Source organism: Peromyscus eremicus, chromosome 5, assembly GCF_949786415.1.
Source record: "Peromyscus eremicus chromosome 5, PerEre_H2_v1, whole genome shotgun sequence".
Classification (NCBI taxonomy): domain Eukaryota; kingdom Metazoa; phylum Chordata; class Mammalia; order Rodentia; family Cricetidae; genus Peromyscus; species Peromyscus eremicus.
The window spans coordinates 66009022-66024760 of NC_081420.1; the positions used below are offsets into that span (position 1 = coordinate 66009022).

Sequence of the window (15739 nt, forward strand, 5' to 3'; positions counted from 1 at the left end):
TCAAGAGAAGTGCTAGGTCTGAAGCCTTTCCCTGAAGTGTTTGAAGGATGCTAAAGAGAGGAGTGAAAGGGGAGTAGTAGAATATTGAGTTGCAGAGAATGGGCTTGGGGGTGGGGAAAGACAGAGGGCTTGTTTGAATAAAGTGAAGAGGAAGTGATCTTTGGGGAGTGGCTCTGACTTACCTCGTTCAATGTCCACTGACATCAGTGGACCAGATTTACATAGATAGATGAAGCTATATTATCTCTACAAGACTTATGCCTTTAGGCTAAATTTTATTTATTATAAATTTTTAGGTTTTTTTTTTTTAAGATTTTTTTTTCAGTCCTGAAGTGTCCAGGGCCTTGTACGTGCTTAACATGTGTTGAAAACCTGAGTTAGATGATTTTCTAGAGCTGATTTTTAGAGGATCAACTCTAAAACAGGACTTAAGCAAAACCAAACATGCGCCACCCAGTGGTGTTAGGGAGAACTGCTTTGTAGGCAAACTGCTAGGAAGTTTCAACTACATTGGTAAAATTAACTGCATGAGTCTGTGATTTGGGCAGTCCTACTGAGTGCTTTCAAGATTTTTAACTTAAAAATTGGATCAATTAAGTCTTCAATAGTGGGAATTTGGAAAATTTAAGACCAAATTTATGTGTTTATTTTATGTGTTTGGGAGTGAATTCATGTTAATTGATTAGGGATGCATGTACATTTTGATACATTTTGATTGTGTAAATTCATTACTCTGAAGTACTAAAAGGCAAACTCAGGTCCTTGTCGTCTCTTAAAAATCAAAATTTAAGAATCATTGTGGAGAGTGATTTCTTTTTTTCTTTGCTGTTTTATTTCATGAGTTCTAGCTACCCTTCTCTGCAGTGGTGTGGGGTTGTATAGTGGGATGGGAAGGCATTCTTTTAGTTTTCGCCTTGAGATCTAGGCAGTGTGAAAGGAGAGCATTTATAAAGTAAGGGCCTTCTTTGCATTTTATTGACTTCAGGAAGAGTCAGGTCTGAAAGGGCTTCCTAAACGAATATGGTATTGCTCTGGTTCTTACACAATGGCTTCAACTGTTTACTACTTGGACAGATGAAGTAATGCGTGATCACATACTAAATTTAGTATAGTTAAACTGTGAGATTGTAACAGCGGTGGAGGGTTAGAGAGCACATGGAGTCATAAGCTTATTAAGATGACTTCCAGTGATTCATTTGGTCACACCTGCTTGTGAGACTCAGCAAGCTGTAGTAATTGTAAATCAGACCCAGGAACATGTTTCCACCTCCTCCCCAGTCTCTCTGCAGATCCAGCTTGATCCCAAGAGCAGTGTCGCTGTTACCAGCTCCTGACTTTGTGCACTTCAACACCATGGGAGCACAGGAAACAAACCTCGGGCATGCCAGGACATTCTTGGCAGTTTGTACATTTTGTTTCACAGACCCGCTGCAAACAATGAATGAGCCTTGAGATTACAAATACTCTTGCTAACAATTTTAGAGACTTTCAGTTTTTGACTTCCTGCCTTCAGGAAGGAAATATGACAGTTGGCAGTGTGGACAACAGGTGTTCCTCTGGACGGAATGGTATCTTCTGCTTACTAAAATAAAAAGCACTGCATCAACACTCCTACATGGAAGTGAATTCAAACCACACGAGTCGGTCTTTCTACCACAGATCCAGCTTCCGAAACCAAATGTGTTTTCTATCAGGAAGTTCTGACACCCAGCCAGGCAAAGGCAGGCTAAGGCACAGGCCTCTCAAATCACTGTTGGACTCTTTTGATTTCAGCATTTGGGGTGTTTGAAAATGGTCCCTGCACACCTTCTGGTTGTTGAAGTCCAGTTGCATGACGAATTCATGAGGGAACTTAGGAGGGAAGGCATTAGGACTAGAGTACCCAGCTCTCCCCTGGAGGGTAGGTGACTTTTGAAGTCCTCTTGCATCTCCCTTTGTCTTTGTCTCCAAGTCTGGCCATGGCATTATTTCTTCCTCATGGCTTAGTGTTAGCCTAATGGTTTTCTTTTCCTTTGCCAGGTGAGCTAGTTGTTCTATCACTTGTTCAGATATTTTTCCCTGCCTGCCAGTCTATTAGTTACAACTCAGACAAATGAGACAATGAGATGTGAAGACTGATATCACTGAAGGTTGTTGTTAGGATTCCTAGCCACTCCCCCAGCTACATGACTGCACAGGCGCTGTCCAGTATCAGGCAAGATGCTTAGTCATCCCAGGGCCTTACATCCTATGTAATCTGTGCGCTGTGTGATCATATAATTTGCTTGCAGCATGGTCACGCAATCTATGCGCATGCGTGGCGTGGCTACATAAGCCCATATGCTCATGTGCGGGGCAGGGGTGGAGGAGACCTATAAAAGCGGGTTCTATCTGTTCCTCCCCTCTCTTCCTGCAAGATCATCCCATAGGCCTATGCACACCCCTTCTGTTCCCTTCCCTTAATAAACTCTTATAGTGGGTTTTGGTGTGCCTCGTGGCTTCTCTCATATGGTAAACAGCGCTGCTGTTAATAAATAGCAGTTGTCCCTTGGACGAGACAAACACCAGGCAGTTCTCTCCTGGTTGCCTTTGTTAGTGCTCAGATCTGTCATGCAGTATGGTTTTGAAGGTACACAGGTTTGAAAAATTTGGGAAAGATATTGTAGCGTCTTTGTCTGGAAAGGGCCAGAGTCATTACCTAACATCAGTTATGAAACTGGTTTCAGTTATGAAATTAGGCTTTGTCTTCCCTCTCTGACCTTAGGACCCCAAAGACCCATATGATGGAGGAAGGAGACACAGTAGGTCTCCTCCAAATGAATCGAGCATGTGTGTAGAATGAGTAGATTACAAAGGGACAGACGGCTTTCTCTTGATTTCTCCTGAAATGCAGCGTAGAAAACAGCACCATTCCCTTGGGATAAAAGAGCAGTTGCCATGACTGAAGGCCACAGCTTCTGTAGCTGCTCTGTGCTTCCCTTTCTGTCTTCATTCCTTCCTTCCATGAGTATGTGCTGTTCTGTGCTGGGTTCTGTGCTGAGAAATGATGACACACAGACAGGAGCAGATGTTTCCTGCTTTCAAGGAGTGTTTGTGCTTTCTGGAGATCCAGCCTGCAAACCAGGATGTAGATAGACATAACTGTGAGCCGAGAGGGTTTCCCAAAGCATTTGGCACAAGGGAGGAAATGTCTCATTCTACTTGGAGAAAGTGGCTAGAGAGGGGCTGGACAGGAGAAAGTTCTTAAGGTGAGCACGGAGGATGGAGGCCTCAACTAGTCTGCAAAGGCAGGAGACAGCAACCCAGTTCTACTCAGGAGATGGTTTTCCATGCCTTTCTCCTGCTTGATGCTAGCTCCGTGGCTGTTGGCTTCTGTTTAGTTCTTCCATTCAGAGGTTAAGTGGAAGTGAAAGTTGTTTATCTGGCTTCTGCCCAAGGAAAAGTGAAGGAAGTAAGCTGGCAAATTAAAGACTTAAAAAAATATAATGCAAACTTTTTATTCAACTGCAATGATTGTTTTAAAGTTATTTTTAAGTTGTTTTATGTGTATGAGTGCTTGGTTGCATGTATGCATGTGCACCACATGTATATCTTGTGTCCTGGGGGGGCCAGAAGAGGGCATCAGATCCCCTGAAACTGGAGTTAACTATGAGTCATCATGTGAGTGCTGAGAATCAAACCTGAGTTCTCTGCCAGAGCAAGTGCTCTTAACTGTTGGCCCGTCTCTCCAGGCCAATGGCAATGATGTTAAAATACATTTTCTTAGTCTAAAATTATCTTCTAACTTCTTAGTTTTATGAGATATTTAGATGATGGCAATATTAATGAAATGATTAAAGAAAAAACTTCACATACTGCTCTCTCCCATTTCCCAGGCATAACACTATTAATTTGATGGGCATCTTTCTGAATTTTAAATTCACATGACTATAACTAAAATATTTTAAAGCAAAGGTGAAGTTGTGTCGCTTAGAGTGTTTGTTAATCGTGGTCTCTGCAACTTGCTCCTTCCTTGTCCTCTTTAGCTCTGTCTGTAGAGCATGACCACTCTTAACAACAGTTTCCAGAGGGGAGGCCTCTCCCATCCCCCATGCGAAGAAAAGGCTGCAGCCATAAGTAGATATTGCTTTGAGTCAAGGGGAAGAGTGATGGAGGTCCATACTGAGCTCTGAGAATGGTCCGCTGCTTTCTACATTTTCCCCCCCCAGGGTCATTTTTTGGAATCATCAGCTTTTGCACATGTCAGTTCTGAGTGTTATTTATCCCTTGCACCTAAACCTTATAATCTTTTTCTTAATGTTCACAGTAAACTTAGTGTGTTTGTGTGTATGTGTGCATACATGTACATGTGAACATATATGCAAGGCGCAGTGGCTCCCTTTTGTAACGGTTCGCACGAACAGTTGAGGCATCACTAGAGTGGATGTTTCTTGGTGTGTTTACTTCTTGTCAGTCTATCCCAGTCATTTCACTCTCTGGATCAACACCATCCCTCTGCTGAGTCTTCCATTCCCTCTGCATCTGGCTTCTGCTTATTTATTCATCTATCACATAGTTACTGTCTTAGTTAATTTTTCTGTTGCTGTGGGAAAATACATTGACCGAAGTGATTTAAGGGAGAAAGCTCACAAATTGAGGATCTGTTCCATCATGGAGGGCAAGTCATAGCAGCAAGAGCTTGGGACAGCTGTCACATTCCCTTCACAATCAGTAAGCAGAGAGAGATGAGGGTTTGTGGTCAGCTGGCTTTCTCCTTTGTGTTCAGTCTGACACCCTGGAAGGCACTGCACACAATGGGCAAGTCTTCCACCTCGTTTAGCCTAATTGAGATAGTCTATTTGTCTTAGTTAGGATTTCTATTGCTGTGAAGAGACACCATGACCACAGCAACTCTTTTTTTTAAATTTAATTTATTTTTTTATTTTACATACCAACCACGGTTCCCCCTCCCTCCTCTTCTCCTATTCCCCCTCTTCCCTTGCGTCCCACCCCCATTCACTTCTCATGGGGTAAGAATTCCCTTGGGTAGTCAACACCGGCTAGCATATCAACCTGGGGCAGGACTACACCTCTCCATCCTGCATCAAGGCTGAGTAAGGCATCCCACCATAGGGAATGGGCTCTAAAAAGTCAGTTCATGTACCTGGGATAGGTCCTGGTCCCATTGCCAGGAGCCCCACAAACAGATCAAGCCACACAACTGTCACCCACATTCAGAGGGCCTAGTTCTGTTTCATGCAGGCTCCACAGCTGTCAGTCCAGAGTCCGGGAGCTCCCACTAGCTCAGGTCAGCTGTCTCTGTGGTTTTTCCCATCATGATTCTGACCCCCTTTGCCCCTATAGTCCCTCTTCCCTCTCTTCAACTGAATTCCAGGAACTCAGCCAGGTGCTTGGCTGTGGGTCTGGGCATCAACCACAGCAACTCTTATAAAGGAAGGCATTTAATTAAGGCTGGCTTACAGTTTAGTCCATTGTCATTATGGCTGGAAGCATTGTGGCACACAGGCAGACACGATGCTGGAGAGAGAGCCAAGAGTTTTACATCTGGATTGGAGGCAGCAGGAAGAGAAGAGAGAGCCACTAGGCCTGGCTTGGGCATTTGAAACTCCAAAGTCCACCCTCAGTGACAGATCCCCCCCGCAAGGCCATACCTACTCCAACAACAATTGCTTTCCCCCCAACTTGAGACAAACTGGGTCATAGGGATTGACCTGTCTGGGGCAGCAAGGAGACAAGACAATGATAGACACATGGACTCCAGGATAGAGAAGAGCTGGAATCCGATGGGCTGGATCTCTAAAGGCGAAACCACAGCATGTTTAGCATATGCAGTAGAACAGGAAGTCAGGGCTATTGCATACAGCTGAATAAAGGTAGGAGCAGTCTCTGTAGGCGAGCAGTCTTCAGGCTGTAAACATCCAGGATGGGTTGTGGGGAGAAAGCTATGGTGGACATTCTCTGCACACACTATCAGCCTCTACACGTGGACCAGATGTGCTTAGCCATCCTTCTGAGTCTCACCCTGCAGGGACAGCTTTGCATTTGCCCATGGATTGGAGGCTATGGTCCTTGGCATGACCATGACCATGTCAATAACATGTTCACTTGGGCCTTTACACACTCAGGGTTTCCTCTACTCCTCACAGGTAGGCAAGTCCATTGGGGCATTTTCTTGATTAATGGTTAATAAGGGAAGGTCTGGCCTACTGTACCCCTGGACAAGTGATCTTGAGAAGTATAAGAGTAGCTGAATGTGGGCCTGGAGCCCAAGCTAAATACAGTGTTCCTCCACAGCCCCCAGCTTCAGTTCCTTCCTCCATGTTCCTTGCCTGGAGTCCCTTCCCTGACTTCCCTTCCTGCTGGACTGTAAGCCGTAAGATGAGAGACCCCTTCACCCAAGTTGGTTTTGTTGGTGTTTTATCATAGCAACGGAAACAAACTAGGATACTTCTCATGTTTCTTAGTTCACTTTGCTGAGGAAAGAATCTGATAGGCCAAGGGGACTTCAGGTCTTCGGTAAATTGCTGGATGTTCCGTGACCCAGTGTCCTTTGTTCAGGCAGATGTGGCTGGAGAAGGGTGGAGGAGTTGGACACCATGGATTCTCCTATCTCTGATCTACTCAGCATCTTCTCTAAGGATTTCCAGGTCTTACTACGCATTTGTATCATCTCCCATAGGGACTGCAGTGATCTGCATACATTAAATGTTCAGTGGATATCTATATAGTCAACATTTATTCCCATGGTATTGGACCTCCTATGGACAGAGAGCAAGAGTCACCGCTGGAGATACGGCTCAGTGGTTAAGAATACTGCTCTTGGCCGGGAGGTGGTGGTGCACACCTTTAATCCCAGCACTCAGGAGGCATAACCAGGCAGATCTCTGTGAGTTCGAGGCCAGCCTGGTCTACAGAGCGAGTTCAGGACAGGCTCCAAAACTACACAGAGAAACTCTGTCTTGAACCGCCTCCCCCCCCCTCGCCACACACACACAAAAGAATACTGCTTTTACAGAGAACCCAAGTTCAGTTTCCAGAATCCATATCAGGTGGCCTACAATTGCCTGTGTTCCTGAACATGCACGCACACACACACACACACAACAGGGGGGGGGGAGAGAGAGAGAGAGAGAGAGAGAGAGAGAAACATTTTTTTTTGTAATAAATTCCTTCCATGTCATTGCTCTACACTTATGGGACATTTATTTGTGGGGGGACTCAGTGGTATTCTAATGTCACCTTCTCCTAGCCCCTGCTATGTCCTGCTAGCTCTTGCTGACCATTGCAGCTCCCTGTGTGAGCTCCCAGCTCACTTCTGTCTGAAGTGTCACCAACATCCCTCATTCATCTTAGTCATCCTTTATCTTTCCTTCCCTTTCTCATGACCCAAAGACGAAGTCGTCCCATGCCTTAGCTTTACTGTACCATGTAGTTTTATACCTTTGGCCTTTGTGCCCTGTTGTTGTTTATAGGTTTGTTTTCTCTATTGGACTATGAACACTTTCAGAGCAGGCAGCCCTGTCTGTCATCCTCACACCATAATACCAAGTAAAATGATCATTGTGGGGCCTCCAGTAAGTTTTATGAAGGAAGTACCCTTCACAGATGGCTATGTATTTTACATATTTCATGTGATTTCTAGATAAGATATGGAGCTCTGAATGTTAAAATCCTGATAACAGGTTTCTAATAAAACTATGACAGTTTCCTAACCAGTGAATGAAGAACAGTGTAAATTTGTGTTCCACACCCGTCAGCATGTAATAATGAGTGAAGACTATATCAGGAGGGATCCTGGTTAGGAAGTTGATAAACTGAATCCAAACTCCCCTTCTCAGAACTTTGAAGAATTATAAAGAGTAGTTTTAAAGACAAAGACTTTGAGTACCTCTCTGCATGAGTTTACTTATATATAAAAACAGGGGACTAAAAGTATAGATGTAATCTAGTAAATGAAATCCATTCTTTTTAACTTTAGAATTACATTATTCTAATGGTTCTACCTAATAAGGGTTAACTATTACATAAATGACTTAGATCAAAATTACTCATAAACATTACGTTAAACAAACAAACAAACAAACAATAAAACCCTTTTTTTTAACCAGTGTTCACGCTTGAGAGCTGTTCTGACTTCTAGGAGGAGATGTGTGAATGCATTTAGTGGTCATTTCCACAGGGGTTCTGTTTCTTTAAGAGAATATGGTTGTTAAGTCAGAAGATCATTGAACCATATGAGGGTCAATAAAAGAATAAAATCACTGGTTAGCGATTCGAGTACAAGGAACTTGATCCCAGTGTATGCTGCTCACAGTCAACAGAGGAGTGCCAGATCCTTGGCTGTTTGCTGCTCTTCAGGATGTTTTCTGGCAGAATAATTAAGCTGGTGGTTTTTGAGCTTCTTGAGTTCGCTGCCTTCTCTGTCCCTACCCTTGTGATAATGGAACAGTTTGCTACTGCCTATCAGAAGACAAGGGACGGCTCTGACAGGACGCATTATTGGCTCATTGTCTCCTGCTCCATTGCCTATGTGGCTGCAATGAGCCTCTTGATCTGGGTTCCGATAAAAGTTGTCTTATTCAAGAGATGGCATCTTTACAAAAAAATTGTAGGATGGTAAGTAAAAGAGCTCATTAGCAGGGAGTCCCTGCCATGTTTTTAATCTATGGATGTGATGTGTACATTTGTGCCAAGCATATGGACTTAGCACAAGTGTATATAAGATAATGGTGACATTGCATTCACTGTCTGTAAATGTATTGATGTTGTGGTATCTTTTATATCTCCTATGTAAACATGTTGATGTTATGCTATTGCTACATTGTCTATGGTCACTTTTTTTTCTGAATAACAAATTACATATGTTAACAAGGTATGCTGGTTTGAATGTTGCCAGTACTTTCTGCACTGAATTGTATAAAGTCTCCAGAGTGTTCAACCTACACACATCATGATCATTAGCACACGGAATTTCACTTTTGCACCAAACTAAAAGTAACATATCTTTCTACGTGTTTACATTGCACTTCATGGGTCTAAGGCATGATTTGGATGTTTATTAACTGAGATGTTTTAGGCAACCTGATTATTAAGATTAAAAAAAAAAAAAAGAACGCTTAAGGTGATGGGAAGTCATGTTGTTAACCCTTGCAGGGAGAAAATATGTCTGTGATAATACAGAAGTGCCTTAAGTAAAGATTTAATGTTGCCAGGTTCAGTGGTATATACCTGCACACCCAGCAATCAGAAGGCTGAGGTAGCAGGATCCAGGGGTTCTAGATCAGCATGGGCCCAGGGGTTCTAGATCAGCGTGGGCTACATAGCAAGACACTGACTCTCAAGAGAAACAAAGTGAACACAGCAGCAACAAAGTCACCTTACTTTGGCATTTACTGTCAGTTCTGACTGGTGAGCTTGAGAACAATCCCTGTTACTATTGTGTTTTTTCCTTTTAGGTCTTCAGATCTGGTTCTCACTTCTCTGGGATTTCTTTATCTTCTCTGATGAGTTCAATTCTCTTTGTCGCTTTGTTACTGATCCTTTACTTTACAGGTGAGCAACACAGAGAGAATTTGAAAAAGGAAGAGCTGAGTGTTGTAATATAATTTAGGGCAGAAATGTAAAAGCCATACCTACAGCAATAGAGTAATCTTTGAAAGGATGTTGACACAGAGAGCTGAAGTATGAGTGGAGTTTACCAAGGGTTCCTTAGGTACTGACCCTGGATGTGGCGCCCTGAACCTTGCCAGGGCACTTTCTGTTCCCTAAGGTCAAGACTTCTCAGAAGTAAATCATTTTGTGGTTGGCATTGCCTTTGTCATGGGAGGCAGAGACTTTCCACCCCTGGCATGAGCCTCAGGTTCACAAATGGGGTGTCTTAGAGATGGGCCATACACCCCCAATTGCTTTGACTGTTCAAGACAGTTAGATGAGCAAAGGATTTTGAGGAGATAATGGCAATTCCAAATGACAGTGAGAATAAAGCAGTTGGACAATAGCCCACTGCAGTACCCGCCCCACAAGACTCTTGGCTTTGATGGCTTGTTTTGACATTGGTTCATTTCTCTAGCACCTTATGCCCTTACTGTTATTCAGATGTCCAACATTTCCTCATAATTATTATCAATATGATGATTATTAAGCTATAATTGCTTTTTCACAGGTCCTGTATGTTGAGGATGTTATACATGGATTTTTATTTCTTAATTCTGTACCACCTCATACAAGTATTTTACCTTTAAAAATAGATATTTTTAATGAATGTCTCATTAGTATTCCAAAAAGGAAACTGATATTCAGAAAAACTTAGCAACTTTCCCAAAGCCAGTCTAGTAAGTGATAGAACTGAACATTGGACTTTAGCCTGTCTCAGTCCTTGCCTGATACTCCAACCATGATTCTAGACTATCTCTGATGAACCAGGTCTTGGGCCTTCAGGGCAATTGAGATGGAGGAGAAGTCCTTTGTTCCCAGTCTTCAATGCTTGGTGCATCCTCACCCTTCCGCTGTCTGCTCAAACTTCATTTTACACATCTGTCCCAAGTTATGCATCTGCATCAAAGGGTCTGGGTTTGTTGCCACAACTTCATCTTTCAGTGATTCTTCTGGGGAATCCTCTCTCTGTCTTTAGTTTCTGTTTGTGGGTGAGGCTGGCCACAGGTGCTGTGAATGCTTTTACATAGATATCAGTTTATCTGTAATTCCAGTGAACTCTGCAACTATTTATTTCCTCATGGGCTCATTCATGAACACTATCTAGTAGTGACCTTTTAGAGTCATTAAAGAGAAGAAACAGCTCATGAAAACAACTTGTAAGCATTTTACATGCTCAGTAAAGCTAAATTTAGACTTTATGGCAACTCAGTGGAGTTAGGTGTTGCTGTCCTCATTTTATATCTGGTGAAATAGAAACTTAAAGTGATAACTTTGTTAAAAGATATGGCTGCCTTGAGGTGGGTCTGGGATTTGTAAGCCCAGAGTTGTCTAATTCTGTGCAAGTTCTTCTATTTTAGGAAATTTTTCTTTCTTCTTTTTGATTTTTGAAGGCCAACCATGGTTTGCTTTACTGGCATTAGAATATATTTCTCCCAAAGATGTACATTTCAGTAGTACTCAAAACAAGTTTTCCAATGATATTTTGTCATTTGACCATATGAGAGGCAATATAGTGATACCATTACAACCTCAAAGTTATTTTTGCATTTACACAAGTGCAATCATGTACAGGGTATTAAACCTTAATTGCTACATGAAGATTGCTTTTTAAAACAATACACATAGTGGAGATCACAAACATTATTTTAATTATTTATTGTTGAGTAACTAGGTAGATAGTTTTTCATAAAAAGTTTAATAAATCCTTAAATTCATAGGTTTGATATTGATGAGACTATTTGAGCACATCCCCAAAAGGCCACATGAACCCTGTGAAACTGGTCTTCAGAGAGAGGGACTAGAGCACTGATAATAAAGAATCTGCTCAAAGAACAAGAATAAGAAAGAGCAGACATGGACTCAAATCTCAGCTTTGACATTGTCTTATATGAGTTATTTATATTTTCTAAGCTTTAGTTTTTTCGAGAACCAAAAAGGAACAATCTAGTTTCCATTTTGGTTTGAAAAAAAAAAAGAACAGCATAAGATTGTGCCTCTAAAATTGCTAATACAGTGCCTCAAAGCACTATATGGCTATCAGTGTTAGTGCCCTCCAGCCGAACTGATTATTTCCATTTAAACTGTGAACCTTGTTTAATCCATAGAGTAATCTTGAGAAAGATCATGAAAGATGTCATGATGAAACTGAAGAGAAGTAGATGCTGTCGGTGGTACTCCTAGAATTTGAAGAATTTTGTAGGCTCTCTCTTGCCATTTGAACCTGAGAACCCATATAATGATACCATTATAATCTCAAAAGTAACCTTTGCATTTACGCAAGTGCTTCGAGTTTCCCTTTCTCTGTGACCTACTGGACAGGGCTGTGAATTGACCAGGTGGCTATAAATCTTTTCTGAAGAGGAAGCAAGTCACAGAGCTGAAGACATACACCAAGTCAACAGTAGAGTTTGAACTTTCACTTGTGCTCAACACTTCCTCATTCTTTCAGAATCATTGTTTCTCTCTTCATTGCCTGTTATCATTCATGTGGGTTAGGGAGAGGCTAGGTGGAATAAAGAAAAGCTCCTTAAGTAAATACCCAAGTGTATGTGACAATCCATAAGAGATCCTTTCCTGGAGGATCAGAAGGCTCACTGGGGACAGGACAGCTCTGGAGGATTTGTGGAAATCCCCAGATTGCCTCAGGACCCGGAGCCGTATTTCACAGATTCTTCCTACTCTTTTTCACGATACAACTCTTACAAACTATGATGTATCAGGAATCCTTGGGATCGTGAAGTTTGAAAGGCCATGTTTTGAATGACATTTAGTTTGTTGAGATTTTGTTGTTGCTTTGTGTTAGGCAATGGAAATGGCAGTGGTAGTAGGTGTCCTCATAGTAAAATAAGAACAGGTATTTGTTGATCACTTCCTATGTGCCATGCTAGCTACATCAGTTTGGTCAACTCCCTAAACTTGATACTCAAGAAGCATAGCTCCCCTTTTATAAATGAGGAAACTAAGTCACAGACGTTAATAGATCACACAAGCAAGAGATGCAAGAACATCCCTTGGATGTCTGTCTCCAGGGTCCTCCAGTAGGACACACAGCACCTGTGACATCTGTGCTACACTGCACAGACTGGCTAACCTGCAGGGAATGTAGCCTACTGTTTTTAGTAGGATATCCATAACCATTTTATTATTATTACTGTTATTATTTATGATTATGATGGGTGCTTTTGAGGTAGGACCTCATTTCTCACAGAAGCACCTCAAACTACTTGGTGTGTAGCTGATGATGACCTTGAATTCTTGAGCCTCTTGCCTCCACCTCCCACGTGCTTGGATCACAGGAATGCACCCCCAACTCTCAGTTTTATGCAGGGCTGGGGATCAAAACCAGGACTTTTTGCAAGCTAGAGAAGCAGCCTGTCAACTCAGCTGCATCTGCACCTTGATCCCAGTATCTATATATTGGTGTCTTATAGTTATTTACTTTATCAGTGTTCCCATGTGGCTGTCGTCTTCCTCCTTGTTCAGAATCAGTGACGTTATCATTCTGGACTGTAGGCTTTCCTTCTTTACCCTACTCTATTCCATAAGTCAGTAAGAGCCACCCTTTTGGTCTCTACCCACCATATGCAATAAGTCGCCATAGTCTATCATTTCTTTTCTTGTGAACCAGCTCCCTTTTCCCTGTGACTGCTTTTCTCACCCAAGTTGGGCCTTCATTTCCAGTCCTACCATGGATTTGATTTTCTGGCATAGTTCCTCATGGTCTTATGTATTCAGATGCAGTGTCAAGCCATTGTCCTGAGTTGGTTTAAGGAAACACAAAGAACATTTAGTTAATTATGGCAGGGGTTCTGGGATGTCTTTTTCATCCCTCATTCTTGCCTGGTCCTTTTTAATAGGATAGTGCAGTCATGTGTGTTTAAAGCTGGAATACCTTCTGAGAAATAAGTTTCTTGATGCTTCAAGAAATATGTGCCTGAATCCTCTACACAGACTGTGTACTGTTAAGGATATTTTTATTTGGTTGCAGTGCTGAGGATCAAACTCAAGGCCTTCTGCATGCCAGGCTGGCTAGTCCTCTATCACTGAATTACACCCCAGTTTTTTTGCTTGTTTGTTTTTTATTCTTGAGACAGAGTCTTGCTATATGGACCACACTGGCCTAGAATTCATTATATTCCTGCATTCGTCTCCAAAGTGCTAGAATTAGAGATATGTACAGCGCGCTATGTCTGGATAAAGAGAGTTTTTTTTAATTGAAATATTTAAGTATATTTTCTTTTAAATTGTCACATAGTAACTATATCCATTTTGGAGTCACACTGTGGCATTTCAATACATGTATATGATGTATAAAGATCAGGTTAGGGTAACTAGTATATATATGTATATGTATTTAGATGTCTTCAACTCTGCACTGGAAATACTCATTTTCTCTTTTATTTGAAATATTCAGCTAACTGGTGTTAGCTGTGCCATCCTGTTGTTATTCTCTCCATCAGTTTGCACCCCCGTATGCCTTAACCATCCTCACTCCATAAATTCCACCTCTGCACTCCTCCTGCCGCTCCTAGAAGCTTGCTTAATTAGTAGGAGTCCAATATAATACAACAGGGAAAGTTGTAAAGAAGAGTAGTAAATGCAGAGACCACTAACAGACTTATCATCAGTTTGGTATTATATACTGTACATGATTGTATGTGATCTGCTTTATGATTGGCAGCACAGTACATATAGTATACATCACCACAAATGTCTGAGTAAATCCTTGTGCTATGACTATAAGCTGGTTATGACATCACCAGGTGAGAGGAGTTTTTCAACTCCTTTGTCATCTTTTGAGATTGCTGTCATATATGTCAGTCATTATCTATATCATCACTTGAATAAAGGTTTCTGAACATCAGCCTTGTCCCTTAAACATCAATTTGGTGGATGGAAGAAATCGGAGAACTCAGTGTCTAATCTTTTTCTTCCAAGATAGACTGTCTACCTCTTCTCTCTCCCCCACCCCCTTTATAACAGGGAGCTTAGTATTTTCTGTGGTTTTAATTATCAGAATGGTCTTCCTTATTTATCAGGCAAAGACTGCCACCATGCAGCTTCCCTCCTGATCTGCTTTCAAGACTTTGCCTCTCTTTATATGTCAGTGAGCTTGGCTTTGGCCAGGATAACTGTCCATCGCTCCCCAACACCCCCTTTCTATGTTTCTTAAGCGTATTATCCATTGTCAAAAATATAAGCTGCCATTTCTGTGATGTGTCTCCAGGACAACTTCTACAAGCACTCTGTATCTGTCCCAAAGTTTTTCAGACACATGAAAGTGGTCATGTTACCCTACTGTCCTCAGATGTGGCCCTAGCCATTCTACTTCTTTCAGTTTGCAGAATTCCACCATTCCTTTTTGACTCGTGGTTCCTGGGCTTTGTACAGTTTTGGAAGTCTCCTTGGGATGCTGGCTGGCTTCCTAATGTCTGGACATTGTATTGTGATATCCTTTTGATGCAAATACTGACTTCAACCATCAATTCAATACCATTGACTTCATTTATAGTCACGCCACCAGCTTTATAACTAAGAGTCTAGTCAATTGAAACTTCTAGAAGACTTACTTCAAAGTACAGACTTCTAAAAGACTTTCTTCAAAACAACTGTAACATATATGCCGAGGACCTAGTGTGGACTTACACAGGCTCCATGATTGCTGCTTCAGTCTTTGTGAGCCATATAAGCCCTGCTTAATTTATATCTGTGGGCCATGGTTTTGTGATGTCCTACCCACTCTGGCTCCTACAATTCTTCCTTCCCCTTTTTTGGTTTGGAAACCTTTAATAACTGCTTTTGTTTCCTTAGGGGTTATAGGTCACTTTAAGTTGTTTATTTAATCTTTTGTAAGTGGTATCTATGGAGAAAATTATCCATTTCTTTTAGATTTTCCAGTTTTGTGGAGTATGTCTTTAAAGTATGACCTAAAGATTCTTTGGATTTCCTCAGTGTCTGTTGTTATGTTCCCCCTTTTCATTTCTGATTTTGTTAATTTGGAGATTCTCTCTCAGTCTTTTAGTTAGTTTGAATGTGGGTTTGTCTATCTTGTTGATTTCTTCAAAGAATCAACTCTTTGTTTCATTGGTTTTTTTGTATTGTTTTC

General features: G+C 41.7%; 1 protein-coding gene across 1 annotated transcript in view; it reads left to right on the forward strand.

Moving 5' to 3' along the window:
* The first annotated feature begins 8338 nt into the window (after window positions 1-8338).
* The window catches only part of Tmem236 (transmembrane protein 236), a 44892-nt gene continuing 37491 nt past the window's right edge, over window positions 8339-15739 (forward strand). Inside the window, exon 1 of the mRNA XM_059262446.1 lies at window positions 8339-8595. Coding sequence (XP_059118429.1) covers window positions 8339-8595 — 257 coding nt within the window. The remainder of the gene's footprint in view (window positions 8596-15739) is intronic.